Consider the following 14907-nt stretch of genomic DNA (forward strand, 5'->3'; position numbering starts at 1 on the left):
AAAGAGAAAAGAGCTCGGCCAACACCTGACCCTCACAACTGCGTGTGAAATTCTCACAAACAGAAATTTTCCACCTGGGGAAGAGATCTCCTAACATTCCTACAGAATCTACTGAAAAGCTTACCATGTTTCTTCTGCTTCCACCGGATCTAAATCCCTACTTTCTCCCAGTGGTTCCCAAGATAGGTTTCCTCTGTTCAAGCACTTATCATTATTAAAAATACTGATAACAGTTTTGCCATTTCCACCTGCTTTGTGCACAGAGCATTCGAGTTTGCAGAATGCGTTCATCAGCATAAATGATCCTTTCTGGTCTCCAATGCCACCCCGGGCATATAGCCTGGCTGGGGAGCCTGAAACTTAAACAATTTGTGAACCTCTTTAGGAAAATTAATATAAAAGTATAAATACGGGGTGGTGCAACAGTGGCACGGTAGCAGAGTTCTCACCTGCCATGCTGGAGACTGGGCTCAATTCCTGGAGCCTGCCCATGCCCAAAAAAATAATAAATTATAAATATAAATTTGCTAGAGTCTCCTTCCAGAGCCTTGGAGGAGTTCTGAGCTTGACCTCGGGGTAAATCCAACTCTACAGCACTCCTCTCCTTCACTCCCACCCCAAAGGGATCTGTGGGTCCCTCAGCTGTGGTGGGGGAGGGGCACATAACAGGACATGACTCTGGTCAAAGGGCCATGCTATGGCAGAGATAGAATTAGAGACTTCTTATCTCTCCAATTTCTGGGGCCCCATGAGTTCACAAAGCAGTTTCCCTGTCACAGAGGAAACACTAAGGAAGGAACAAACAACAGGGCTAAGAATGGTCCCACTAGAAGTTGCAGGAAGCCATCTAGACTGAGTAGAAGACGGCAAAACAATTTCACAGCCTCCACAAAAATGCACTTAATTGGCACGGAAGACAGAAGACACACCACATGAGTGAACAGGGCTGGGGTGGCCCCACCTCCATCACTTATGAACCATCAGACCTGGAAAAAAGTTACTTAGCTTCTCTGAACCTCCATACGGTACTTGTAATAAAAGTTTACCCGAGATGACTTGTGTAAAGCACTGAGCACAGGACCCAGCATACGGCTCCAAGTGTTCAATAAATGGCAGCTATGACTGTTGCTGTTGTTATGAATTCATCCAAAGAGCATAGCTTTTACACAAGCATCCCGTTCCCCAAAGTGTGCTAAAGTAAGGAGCAAAAGCATCTGCTCAGACACCATAATACCAAAAATTAGGCAAGGCAGCTGCTGAGACTTCAGCATTTTCTGGGCAGCAGTAAGAAATGTCATGGCCGATTTATTAGCCAAGGGGCCTCGTCTTGCCTATTGCTGGGGTTACTTTTCAGTTTTAGATTTACAGTCCTGTGTACCTGTGAAGTCTCTGTGACTTTCCAATCTTAATGAATCCATGTTATTTTCAAATGCTCTGAGACCTCATAATTTGAGAACTGCACCAGTGCTTGGTTGTGAGTTTTGGCTTTTTATTCTGTTTCTTGTTTGTTTCTGTTAACCTGGGGAAACAAAATGATCATGACCAAAGATAAACCACTCTTACACTTCCTTTCCTTCTTCCTTCTTATCCTGTCCAATTCCCCCTTCCTCCAGATTTCAAATTGGCTCTAGATTTTATATGAGAAGCCATAATGGGCCTCCAAGAAACAAACAGAGGGAATCTAAGGAGCAAAGTGATTGATAAGTTCACAACTGCTTGCTATATGTTAGAGGGAAGAATCCATGCTCCGTTCACAGAGGAAAGGCTGGGCCTCGGTCTGTGACTGGCATCTCAAAAAAATCTAACACCATCAATCATAAATTCTACAGATATTGAGGGAACATTTACTGGGGACCAGGCTAGTACTTACGGATGTCAAGTAGAATATGACAGGGCCTTTCCCATCTCCCAGAATTTACTGGTTCACAACCACCTCACCACCCCTACCGTGTACTTCCACACCACTAGGCATACTTTTCAAAGCAATCTGCATATGTGTAACTATTAATTTAATTATTTGCCTACACAATGAGTCGGGAAGCTTATTAAGGCAAGAAAAGTATGGGTTTACAGACGTCCAGTAAACCCTGGCTGACTGACCTACCAGGGGACCCTGCCCTCTATAAGTTGACAGTCAAACAAGAGAGTGAGGCCTGTAAACAGACAATTGACAAAACAGGATCATATCTTCCACTACAAAGACAAGAATTAAAACCATATGAACAAAGAGGAAGCCGGATAAAGCAGAAGGCTTGACCACAGATGTGACTCTGAGCTAGAAGGTGAAAGTTGAGTAGAACTCTTGTCAGTGGAGAGAAAATGATAGCAGAGGGAATTTCCAGCAGAGAAAACAGCACCTACAATAACCAGCAGCTAAGGATTAGCAAAGACTTGTCATTTGTTAGGTTCTGTTCTAAGTAGTCGACAGAAATTAGCTCATTTATTCCACATAACCTTAAAAAGCAGCCACTATATTTGCTCCCATTTCACAGAAGGAAACTGAGGCTTTGAAATCTCATTGCTAGAACCAGTTAGTGTGCCCACAGAGCCCAGGCTCTCAATTCCTATGCTATTCTACAAGGTACAGAGCTGTGAAAAAAGGTGACACATCTGGTATCTGGGCCCTGGGTAAGGAGTAGTAGGTGGGAAGGCCAGATATGTGGGCAGGGACCTGGTTCTGAGGAAACTTGAATGCCAAGCTAAGATTTGGATTTACCTCGTGTGGACTGGGGAGCCAAGACAGGTCTTTGGGGAGCTGAGGCAGGCCTTTAAGTTTGAGAATGGCTTGATCAGCTCTGCATTTTATAGCTCAGTAATCCTGGGAGTGACGTGGAAAATGGGCAAGTTTGAGAGAAGCCTGAAGGAAGGAAGGGTATCAAATATGAGGCTCAGGATAAGGCAAAGGGAGTAAGGATAGGGAATCCTGGGCAGATGAGAGAGATTTTCTTGAGATAGGACTGAGGCAATACGGTGAAGGATTAGAGCTGGAGCAGGAGAAAGTATAAACAAGAAGGCACCAAGATTCATGGCTTGAGATCACTATCCATCCAATTTCCTGTCAGTCAAGATAAATATGGAGGCACAGCATGACTGGGAGAGAAAATAACAGTAACTTAGTCTTTTTCTTTTCCTCTCTCTCTTCTCTAGTCTTTTTCTATTGTGTTATCAAAGTGCTTCATGTTCATAAGCCTCATCCACCTGGCAACACCATAATCTTCTCCAAGACAGAAATGACTCCTAAGTATACTGTGTCCACATGTCCAATCAAGCATCCACTTCAGTACTGGATACACAGAAAACTTAACACAGCTCACCAATTTGTCAAATATCTAAAATGTTTAAGACACTGAGCTCAAAAAGTACTGCTGACCAAAGGTAGAAAATACAAAAAGGTTTTATTTCATGAAATTTTAAGGTATCTAAAATTTACAAAGAAGAAAGGCAAATGGATAAGATAAATCTAAAGTTTTAACTTCACTAATAAAAGAAGTGCAAATCAAATCAGATATCTTTTTTGCCTATCAAATCTCAAAGATTTTTAAAACATCACACAGGATCCAACATGTTCTCTCTCTTTGCTGGGACAGCTGAATGCAGCAGATCCAGTGAACTTCAGAGCCACTGGATGGCTCTTGAATTGACTGGACCAGTGACAATGGCAGAGCTAGGCAGGAGAGCCACCCAACCAGGACCATGGCTAGAAATGAACCTACAACTTTCAGTCTAATTACCCTGTTCTGACTAATCTACAGATATTATCATTTAATCCCTAGAATAACCAACTGAAGAATGCATGACCATTTCCATATTGGAAACTAAGGCAGGGAAGCCAAAAAACTTGCCTGTGGTTATACAATTCATAACTGGTGACCTCAGAATGAAAACCCACATGTTTGGCTTCCAAGCCCAAGCAATGTGGGGCACATATAGTATTTTATTTTGTTAATGCTGTCAAAAATGCAATATAAAGAAATGGGTTGGCTTTCATAGGGGGAATTTATTAGGTTACAAGTTTACAGTTTTAAGTCCATAAAACTATCCAATCTAAGGCATCCAGAGAAAGATAACATGACTCAAGAAAGGCTGATCTGGGAAGAAGACACCTGGCTAGCACCTTCTGGTCCTTCGTCTTCTGGTTTCAAACAGTTTCCCTAGGGGCATTTTCTTTCTGCATCTCCAAACGTCTCTGTCTGTGTTCATTCTGAAGCTTTTCAAAAAAGTTCCCTCTTAAAGGACACCAGTAAGTGAATTAAGACCCCCTTTGAATGGGTGGAGATACATCTAATGGAAACCACCTGATCAAAAGGTCCCACCCACAATTGGGTGGGTCACATCTCCATGGAAACACACAATCAAAAAGCTCCCACCCAACAATTTTAAATCGGGATTAAATAACATGGCTTTTCTAGGGTACATAACAGTTTCAAAATGGCACATATATGCTCCACAATTAAATGATTATTGGGTTGATAATCATTTAAGGGCTTCTGTCATGAAAGCCAACCTTATGCATGAGCAGAACGGGCCCTCACCCGAGCACAGTGCCTTGAGGAGACAGATGATATGCTCCAAAAGACGATCATTTGCTGCTATGGAACAGCTTCTTCTCTTAGCTAGTCAAAGAGATAATAAACGGGATAATAAAATCTACCTCAAAAATCTATTGTGAAGATCAAACCCTTTACACGCACAAAGTATCTTCCTAGAACGCAAGCCCCATCACAGTAAATCCTATTCAATCCTTAAAATCCAGCTCTAGTAACATTCCAGAAAATTCTACCTTGACTATTCTAGAGGATTCACTGCCCTCTCCCTCATGATGCTATTCTATCTTCCACTGACCTATGTTACTTTATTCCTCCCATTGTAACATAAACAGTTGTTTACTTTATCTCCCTTCCTATGCTAAAAGCCACCTGAAAACAAGATCAATGGTCCATTCTGACTCCCAATACTAAGTTCAGGACGAACATATGTCCCAAAATATTTCATTAACAGAAAGTCCATCATTTCATCCTCACTGCAAATCTGTGAGAGAATTATTATAATTATCCATATTCTAAACTTGGGAAAACTGAAGCTCCAAGCTTCAGTAACTGTTTAAGATCGCACACAACAGCCTGGTTTGTATTCAAGCCAGATCTCACGACTACAAAATCTGTGCTGTCCACCTTACCACATGTGGCTATTCACAGGCAACAAGGGGGAAAGGGCCCGTCACAGACACAGACCTCTGCTCCTAAAAGGTACCTGGTTTCTCAACGGTGGTAAAGACTCTGGATGGTATTAGGACAACTTAGAAAGCCGTCAGGAAAAACACAGGAAACAGCTTTAAAGTGAAAGAAAGCCTGGCAGACACGGGATCTGGTTTCAGGCTCACTCCCTTCTTAACCCGGTGGCCTTGGGCAAATCTCTTAAACTCAGGAGTCTCAGAAGCCTCAGCTATCTCATCTGTAAAATGGGGCTTGAGACAATGATACTTTCCTTGCAGAGTTTTACAAAACAATTAAAGAGATATATGAAATGGACTGACGGGATAGTCAAGAGTAATTAAAAGGCAGTTACTATTATTATTATTATATGTCAGAAAAGAAAATGGCACATATTAAGTACTCTACTTTGTTTAGCGTCTACAATTACTGTTTGGAGTAGGTTACTTTTATCTTATATGGGGGAAATTGAGACTCGGAGACATTTGAGTAACTTGTCCAAGATCCACAGGTAGCAACTGGCAGAGCCACTAGTATTCAGACCAATGTCTTCTTGCGTCCAAAAAGCCTCTGCTCTTTGCAGTATTTCCGTCTGCATTCCAGATTAGTTATAGTGGAGGAAAACTAAGGAGGATTCAGATATGCCCCCAAATATCTGAAGCTGTGTGAGGCACTAGTAGCTAAGGGTTGGATCAGACACATGTGTAGCTTGGGCTATGCATTAAGACATTTGGAATTTGTACAAAGGGAGAAAACAAATGGGACGAATATACTCAACAATAAATGTCATGCTCCTCAATTTCCTTTCAGCTAATATAATAAATAATAGAGATAACGCATATTTATTTTTCGGTTCTTATGCAAATAGTCTCCAGATTAAAAGGTCCATATTGTAGTACTGACGCATTATTTCATCCTTATTTTGTTACCATTTGTTATGTACCAGAAAATGTTTGAAACAAAACTGAGAAAGTTCAGAAAATCACAGGAAATGGTCTGATCTCTTTTACTCAAAGAAATGGAAACAAACCCTACAAGGTTAAGCTCTTATTTGCATCATTAACAGCAAGGCCTGTTGGAAGGTGATTTGGGTAATTAGTACAGCAGTAGATGGTTTCAAATCATCCTACAGAAGAACAGATTTCACAAATAACACACACACACAAAAAAAAAAAAGTTTGCAGAAACACCACAGCTCCCTCAAGCTTGGAACAAATGGGCCTCTGCATTTTCCAGTTAAGTCACAGGAAACTTTCTTGCTGTGAAAGTCTTTGATTTATGCAGTCAGGTGAGGAACTTGTAGAAATAGTAGCACAAAAAAAAAAATGAAAAAGAAAAAAAGTTCTTCTCAAATAAGCGCTCACACCAAGTCCTTCTATCTGAGGCCACAAGATTGTTTACTCAAAAAGACACTCAGTCCAGGACAAGATCGTAGACTTCATGAAATAAAACTCAACAAAGGAGGGGTGGTCGATTGGATTCTGATAGTGAGTAAAGTCATTCTAGCATAAGGAGGGTCCGAGACTTTTCTAATAAGTGCATCCTCCTGTAAACTTTTCCAAAGTACAGCTAATGGCACTTAAAGTTAGCAAATGCCGGTGAAAACTCATTTGTAAAGGACTACTTGCAAACTCAGAAGTTTGTCTTCACATTATCAAACGCTCAAATCCCTTTCACCTGGCCCCCCATTCAAAACACTCGACCCCTCAACATCGCCCACATATGCCCATCCAGTCCTCCTCTTCCTGGGGCCCCTGAAAGGACTCAGGCTCCACCGAGACGTGGGACCCGAGTGGGCACCCGTCCCCTCCCTGCCATTCCCATTCTTGGGCACACAGCCCTGCTCTCCCCCTGCAGCCAACAGCCTGCAGCTCCTTCAGTGCAGGCGCTAGCAGGCAGGAATGGTGGGGAGAGAAGCCGTGCCAGCTGCATGTTTCAGAATCTCCCTCCATATGCATTTGCCAAAGGAACAAAAAGAAAACCAATGCCAGGAAAGGACAACTGAGATGAGGATGCGGTGGGACCGCGGCTGACTCCGCGCCTCTTAGCAGCAAAGAAGGGGCTCGGCAACCTCGCGTCCGAGCCACGGATTCGAGTCGTTACCTTCAGGATGCAGGCCATGGCGCTCCGCCGGCCCTCCCGCCGCCGAGAAGCGGGCGCGCCTGGGTCAGGGGCTGTGCGGGCTGCAGGCTGCAGGCTGGTACCGCTGCAGGGCTACTCTAGAGCACATTCCCGCAGATCCAAAAAAGGGGACCGCGGCGGGAGCTGCGCGGGCATAGGCCCCGCCCCCAGCGCCGAGGCCCCGCCCCCGGCCTCGTCCACTGGCTGGTGGCCCTGCGGCCCCGCCCCCCAGGTCACGTGCCGTCCCGGGCGCGGGTGTCGGCGGCCGCCGCGGTAGCAGCAGCTGCAGTAAATCTATGGGTTCTACCTTTTTCTTCAGTCTTGCCCGCTTCCCCCACCCCCGTAAATCTTTCTTCTTTCAACGTTTAGAAAGTTTGATCGGCAGAAGGCAGGGATCTGGGTCCTGCTAGGGAGAGAAAGCAGCTCTTTCTTCTCGTAGGTTCGGTCTTTTCTAAGAGATCAGAGAGCGCCTTGCTTGCAGTGGTAACACACTTTTTAAAAAGTTAAATAGGTTTGGAATCGCCACTCTACTGGTTTTGGGCACATCAAACGGATTCTTCAAAAGGAGCGCTGGTTTTACCTGGGCTGTTTAAGGATAAAGCACTCACTGCTTAAAAACTCTGTAATGGTCATAACTTAAATTAATTGCCATTAATAAGGCAGCACAAATATATATCAATCAAAAACGCCGTAAGCTTACACCATACATAGAAAACATTTATAGTATTTTTATGTGCATATGTATAATGCTTTGTTGTTTCCTGCTGGACGTGTGTTTCTGAAAAAAAAAAGTGCGTATATATAAAGAATGTGTGTAACGTGTGGGTGATTGTGTATACACCCAGGGGCTTTCCTCTTTCCTGCTACTAGCTTAGCTACGACTCGCAACTTCAGTAACAAGGGTATAGCTAAACTTTCCTCTTAGACTCTGAAATCCAGAGAAGTCATTTTGCACCCTCCGACCTGAACTCTCTGATGCTGAAACAAAAGGCAATATTGCAGTTCTAGAGAGGGGGCCGCTGGAAGAAGGAATATTTCCAGTCCTCTCCACCCTGCTCAGCAGGCCCTTTGCACACGAAAATCAAAAAGGAAAGCCCAATTCCCAAGCAAGGACGACTAAGAGAAACTGAGTGACTTCTACCAGGAATGCATACAGCAGGGGAAAAGCATTCTGTATATATACACAGATTTTTTTTTTTAACCACTTGGTCTGTCAGAGAAATCTTAAAACTAGTCCCGAAATATTTACCCAAAAGAGGTTTTGCTTACTAGAAGCCCTGTCTATTATGCCTCTTTGGAGTCACAGAAAAGCGGTGTGGGCTGGTGATGGATATGGCGTCATGGGGTTGGCTCACAACCCACAAGGCAGAAACCGGCTTTCAAGGGATTCAGTATTTTCTTAATGAGAACATTTAAAACCCTGAAAAAAACGGGGAAACTACAAACAGAAGTTTGCAGAAGCTGAGACTATATAAATGAACTGTCTGCTCCCAAGGGAAGCTATTCCAGTCTCTCTGGGGGCAGGATACCCTGCTCTCCCACTCTTTCCTGCACCAGCCCTTTGATCTGCCTGGAAGATAAGGTGTGTTTGCAATAAGAAATCCTTGATTATGACTGTATATTTTAAGTTGCTACTTTGACTCATGGTCTTTAGTGGGCCAAGAAAACCCAGTACATCTTTGACTCATTCAACAAACCTTTGAATTAACTAACTGGAAAGTAAAACATTTGTTGAGCTACTATACAATTTGTCAAGGACAAAAGAATGACTTAGGACTTCTGTGGTCTCTAACATCTTCTCAGGCTCACAGTTAAGTGCGAAAGATAAGATATGCATGCTAACAAAACACAGTGAGGATCTTAACCAAAGTGAAAGCAAAGCTCTAAGGAAAGAGGGACTGGGACAGGAAGGGCAGCAGGGGGGAGGGGCAAGGACTCAGGACAGCTCTTCTGAACACTTTCCTGTTGGGTGGAATTAATTTTTTTAACCTTTCCTTAGTCCTCAGCTTAGATAATAATAGCTATCATGAGAATTAATGAGATAATGTTTGTAAATGCACTTAATGGATAATTGGATAAATATTAGCACTTTTTAAATGGTAGCTTTTATTTTTATCTAAAGAAAAAAATCTTGGATGGAAGATGGTGAGAGGATAATTAGGGTGATTGCAGTTGACCTTGTGTTTCTCATAAAGATGGGCACTAATCAGGTAAAATCATTTACCATCTTGTAATTTGGGAATGATATGGTTAGGATTCTACTAACTCCATCAATCTACTTGGGTATGGTTTTCCCAATAAACCACTCCCCACCTATGTCCACTCTTCACAAAATGTTATTTATATTAGCATCCACAAGTTGTACCTAAATACAAATACTATTAGAGACACATTTAAGACAATATAAAAGCAAACTCAGTAGATTCCAGAATGAACCTGCACCATAAATTTTACAAAGCAATCTTAAAGCTCACTCTTTCAGATGACAGCTCTGAAAAAAAAAAAACAGGCGGATGAAAATAAAAACTGGTTCTGGACCTAGTAAGGAATGAAAGTTGTTTCAGTTTGCTAAAGCTACCGAAATGCAAGATACTGAAGTGTGTTGGTTTTTTCAAAGGCGATTTATTAGGCTATAAATTTACAGTTCTAAGGTCATAAAAATGTCAAAATTAAGGCATCAACAAAAAGATACTTTCACTGAAGAAAGGCTGATGGCTTCCAGGGTTCCTCTGTGATGTGGGAAGGCACATGGCGATGTCTGCTGGCCCTTCTCTCCTTGGATTGGTTTCAAAATGACTCTCTCAGCTCTTGTGGGTCCTTCTGGATTCTCATGGGTTGTTTCCATTCCTCTTAACTTCTCTCAGCTCTGAACTCTCTCCAAAATGTCTCTCCCTTAAAGGATTCCAGCAAGCAGATTAAGAGCTTCCTTAAGTGGGCAGGGTCGCGTTTCCATGGAAACAACTTAATTAAAAGATCCCACCCAAGAATAGCCCTGCCCCTGCAAGATTAGATTAAAGGAACATGGCTTTTCTGGGGCACAAAACAGTTTCAAACCAGCACAAAGTTACAACCAGGTTTAAGGAGTGGTAGTAGGGTGTGGCAAGGAATTTTTAGCCAAGAAACAGCTTAGCCTAGGTCATAGGTGTGGCATAATTTTCCGAACCTCAAGTTATGTGATTTATAGCTCCCCACTCCCCCCAAAAGTCAAAGACCTCTGTTTCCAAAAGTAATGACATAACGAAGGCATCTCACAACTATAAGCAATATCCCATTGGCTCCTCAAAACATCTGCATGGATATTATCATCTCCAGCTATAAATGGAGGAACAGAATTTGGACCCAGGAAGTCTGATTTCTGAGCCTGCCATCTTAACCACCCCCACATAGCTGGTTAGTATTAGGACCCTAATCTCTACCATTTGGCATCATTTCGTTTTTGTCTGTTGTCTTAAATTTGGTAGCCAGAAAACCTAGGATAAGCAGTATCCTCCACTTCTTACCTGTATCTGTTAACCCCCAGCCCCTGGGTCCTTTAACAAAGACATTGCTCATCCCATCCAAGTCTCCCCACAACTAAACTGTTACCACCTTATGCCCACAAAAATTACTTCCCACCAGAGACTCTCACTATTGTATCCTGTACTACTAGGGGCCCCAAATACCTAAAGCCCGTCAACCCTTGCATCTCTTCATGGCAAGACACTTGCAGGTTGGCCTACTACTGTACCAGCTACTCTAGGACTCTTTTTGGCTCTAGTTGGCCTATCTCCCTTTCCTCACAGGCCTTTCACCAATGAGATCACAATGTGCCTTGAAGCTGACCCCTCATGAGTTCTGACAAGTCGTGGACAACAATTTCCTATTTAAATTCAATTTTTGCTACATTTTAAATAGCCCCATTACCAAGTAATTCTCAGAACAGAATTCTGACGAACAGTTTCCTGATATAAATAGAATTAAAATGCAGACTCCCATAACTTCTCCAATTTCAGCCTGCACACATATTAATTTAATATATTTATATTCAGCACAGAGTAATGTATTAAGGTTTTAATTGGATTTCAATTTTCCCATCTGAAGATTTTAAATGAATTCCAGATATCATAAAACTCTTCCTGTCATCCACTAGATAAATTATGCTTCCATAGGAGACTATAACTAGAAGATCCATTAGAAAATGTGATAGAGGAAAGTCATTCTTTTATTTTCTGAGCCAAATCACTGCACTGTTACAAATTTTCACCTAGGAATTTTTTCATGTCCTAAATCTTGCATCTGCCCGTGTTCATTTGTGTGTCTGTATCTTCCTCTGTGCCTTTGTCCATTGGTGGCTGTGCCTTTAAGCTGGATATTTATGAGAATATACTAACTTCAAGGGTTAAATTTTATTTCCCCATATTTTAGATAGATCATTCCAAGATGTCATCCACTTTACATTCTTAACTCTTGAGCTTTTTGCGCCTTTCAAACTTTTACACAGTTCTAATCCAGAATTCATCATTATCCTTGACTATGTTGAAACCTGCTTGGGTTGAAATCCAAGACAAGCGATGGATGATTTAAAATTGCATTTTTTAATATTATATATTTCCTCATTCATCTCAACTCTTTCTATTGGAATTTTCTCAATTTTTTTTCAAATGATAAAAGAAAAAAAAAGATGTTTTTAATTAAAAGAGAAAAGATCTGAAATTAATATCCTCTACCTAATTTTCCCAAGTTAGAAAAGTGTATCTTTTAACCAGATTCGTTTTTCTTAAAGAGTTCCTCCTTAAGGTTTCTGTAAAGACATAATCACTTGAAAGTAAATATGGCTGGAAACACTGGCATATAGTTTGAATTTAGTTTCCATCGGATTTCTCCAAAGCTAGAGAAGCCTCCATTATTAACTGAGTCTGATATTTCTTAACCATGTTTCCCAGAGTTTGTTTTCGTTTTATTGTGAGGTTTTTGCATACGTGTTTCTCTCCACCCTTCTTAGGGTTCGCCTCTGTGTGAGGTTTGGTTTCATGCTGTCTTAAAATATTAGGGTGGAGGGTGGGCAACGGTGGCCCAGTGGCAGTGGAAATTTAGTATTTGAAATGTATCCCAGAGCCCTAGTGGCTCTGATGGGAACACCCCCAGGAGGCTGTCTTCTGCAGTTTGTTTTACCTAAATGATTTCCTCTAATGGTCTGGCCCTCACTAACCCTCTAGAGAGAGCTAGGATTTTTGCTAATTCGTTGAATCTTCTAAGAATCTCCTCCAATCCTTACTTGTTGTATTTATGCCTGAGCTGGTGTAGGAGGTAGAATAATGCCATGCAATCCACAGAAGAAGCATCCAAGGAGGAGTCCACCTGAATGCACTCTTACCGCTAGAAGTACTGTTACTGGGTGAGAGCTGCTCACAGCCTACCTCGCTGGCTAGAATGGGGATAACCTCAGAGTGTAAAGAGACACTTCCAACACGTATAAAGCAACGGGTGTCTTAGAAATCTGAAAACTCTTGTCCATTTGTTCATTCAACAAACATCTGCAAGCCTGGGTGATGTGTTTGGGAAGCAGATTGTTTGTGGATTGGCTCCTCCTATATTCAACACCTTCAAAGGCTCCTGTTAAACAATAACATCTAAGCTCCAGGGTGGGTGTATTTATGGGCCTGCCAACATTCCTTTCCACAATTATTGCCCATTATCCACTCACACCAGGGGTCAGCAAACTTTGTCAGTAAAGGCCAGATAGTAAAAATTTTAGGCTTTGTGGGCCATTTGGTATCTGTCACTAGTCAACTCTGCAATTGTAGCATAAAAGCAGCCATAGACATAAACAAGTAGGCTGGGGCTGCGTTCCAATCAGACCTTATTTATGGACATTGAAATTTAAATTTCATATAATTTTCATGTCAGGAAATACTCTTCTCTTCATTTTTTCCTCAGCCATTTTAACATATACAAATTATTCTTGGTTCTCTAGCAGTACAAAAACAGTCTGCAGGCCAGACTTGGCCCACAGGCAATCATTTGCTGACCCCTAACTTGACCTTTGCAGTCTCCATACGGCCAGATTTCACATCTTTCAAGACCTTTTTGGCCTTCAATGTCTTTGCAGGCCATGTGCATCTACTGTGGTTTCCCACTCTTTGAATTCTAGCAATTACTATTTACAAAATTCTTTTGGCAATTAATCCCATCCTAATTGGTTATCTTTCTTCCAGTATTAACTTGAACCATTTTTCTAAATCCTTATTCTGCCTTTTTAGTTTTAATCTTAATTCCCAACCAGATTTCAGGCTTCCTGGATGATTTTGTTCTTTGTATACTTTCACCTCTCTGCACTCCAGCAAGGAAATACAGCAATGAAGTCTGAATAAGTGTTGATTAAACTTGATCTGATTCATTCAACTGTGAAGAGATAACTAAGATTGCCAGGTGAGAAGATATTAGCAACCACAACTTTATAAAATCTGACATTTTGAACATAACTCGAAGGTTCTGAAGTAAAGAATTTTGAATGTGTTGTTAATTTCTCCACCACAAGTGATTTTCTGAGATCATCTTGTATTTCTCTACAAGTCATAAATCAGATAATATTTATATTTCTTATTTTTAATCAACATGGTGATTACTTGATTTAGATGGCTTTTCAGTCCATGTTTAATGACAAGAGGGCCTATAATTACCTCCATGGGTGTTCTCAGTTGATTGAGAAATCAGTGATGCTTGCTTCAAAGTGGAAGCTCACTTATTTCCTCATGATTTTTCTTTAAATCATAATGTACAGTATTTCTAATCAGTTATGGTACATTGTGTTTATCTGATATTCATTCTATTTTTAAAAAAAGACTCTGTCTTACAATGTAATTTTTTTTTAGTTTGTTCCACTTTATTTTATCTTTATTTTCATTAAAATGAAATGAATAGAATCTTAAAAATAAACCTGCTTTCTCTAATAGCTGAAGAAGTCTGGATTTTCAGAGTCATCAAATATTTAAATAACTGAGTTTTCAGTTTTTACTGACACCTTTATAAGTAAGATTTAGTAAAAATCTATATTCTAAATAATGGCATGTTCCAAATAAGATTAGTCTTCCCTTCCAAGTGGTGAATTCAGCAGTATTTATGACAAATACTGCATGATTTGAACACTAGAAAAATGTCTATTTTATTCTTCCTTCATCAGCTTCATTTTAAATGAGCTCCTCACAGTGTTCACTATTCCGAAGTTGCAATAAAATTTTGTCATTTAAAAATGTGAAACTAGTAAACTACCTCTCTCTATAAACAACCTCTCTGTATTTTCAATACAAGAATATCTATTATCATAGCCATTAAACCCCAGTCCTAAATTTTTAAAAAAAGTTTAGTACCTATGTCCTGCTCCTTTCTTTGAGCTGTTTTGATTGTTTTTGTTTGTTTGTTTTTTGCTTTTTACCATTTTTAATTTTCTTATTACCCATTTCACTTCCTCCTTCTCTTACACCATCCATTACCCTCTTTCTCTGAAGGAAATTTTTCAGTTTAAACTCAACAAGAAAATTAAAGACCATGGGGGTGTTCTACCTTGAAAAAGTAGTAGGTTGTGTCAAGTATTTATCTA

General features: G+C 40.9%; 1 protein-coding gene across 2 annotated transcripts in view; it reads right to left on the minus strand.

Moving 5' to 3' along the window:
- Nucleotides 1-7432, minus strand: part of ST6GALNAC3 (ST6 N-acetylgalactosaminide alpha-2,6-sialyltransferase 3) — a 563629-nt gene extending 556197 nt beyond the window's left edge. For both annotated transcript variants that reach the window (XR_013159396.1, XM_077120577.1), the window contains exon 1: nt 7314-7432. Coding sequence is in view for 1 of the 2 variants with exons in the window: in XM_077120577.1 (XP_076976692.1) it covers nt 7314-7331 (18 nt within the window). In the remaining variant the exon portion in view is untranslated. The remainder of the gene's footprint in view (nt 1-7313) is intronic.
- Between the last annotated feature and the right edge of the window lie 7475 nt (nt 7433-14907).

The sequence above is a fragment of the Tamandua tetradactyla genome, chromosome 11 (assembly GCF_023851605.1).
Source record: "Tamandua tetradactyla isolate mTamTet1 chromosome 11, mTamTet1.pri, whole genome shotgun sequence".
Classification (NCBI taxonomy): domain Eukaryota; kingdom Metazoa; phylum Chordata; class Mammalia; order Pilosa; family Myrmecophagidae; genus Tamandua; species Tamandua tetradactyla.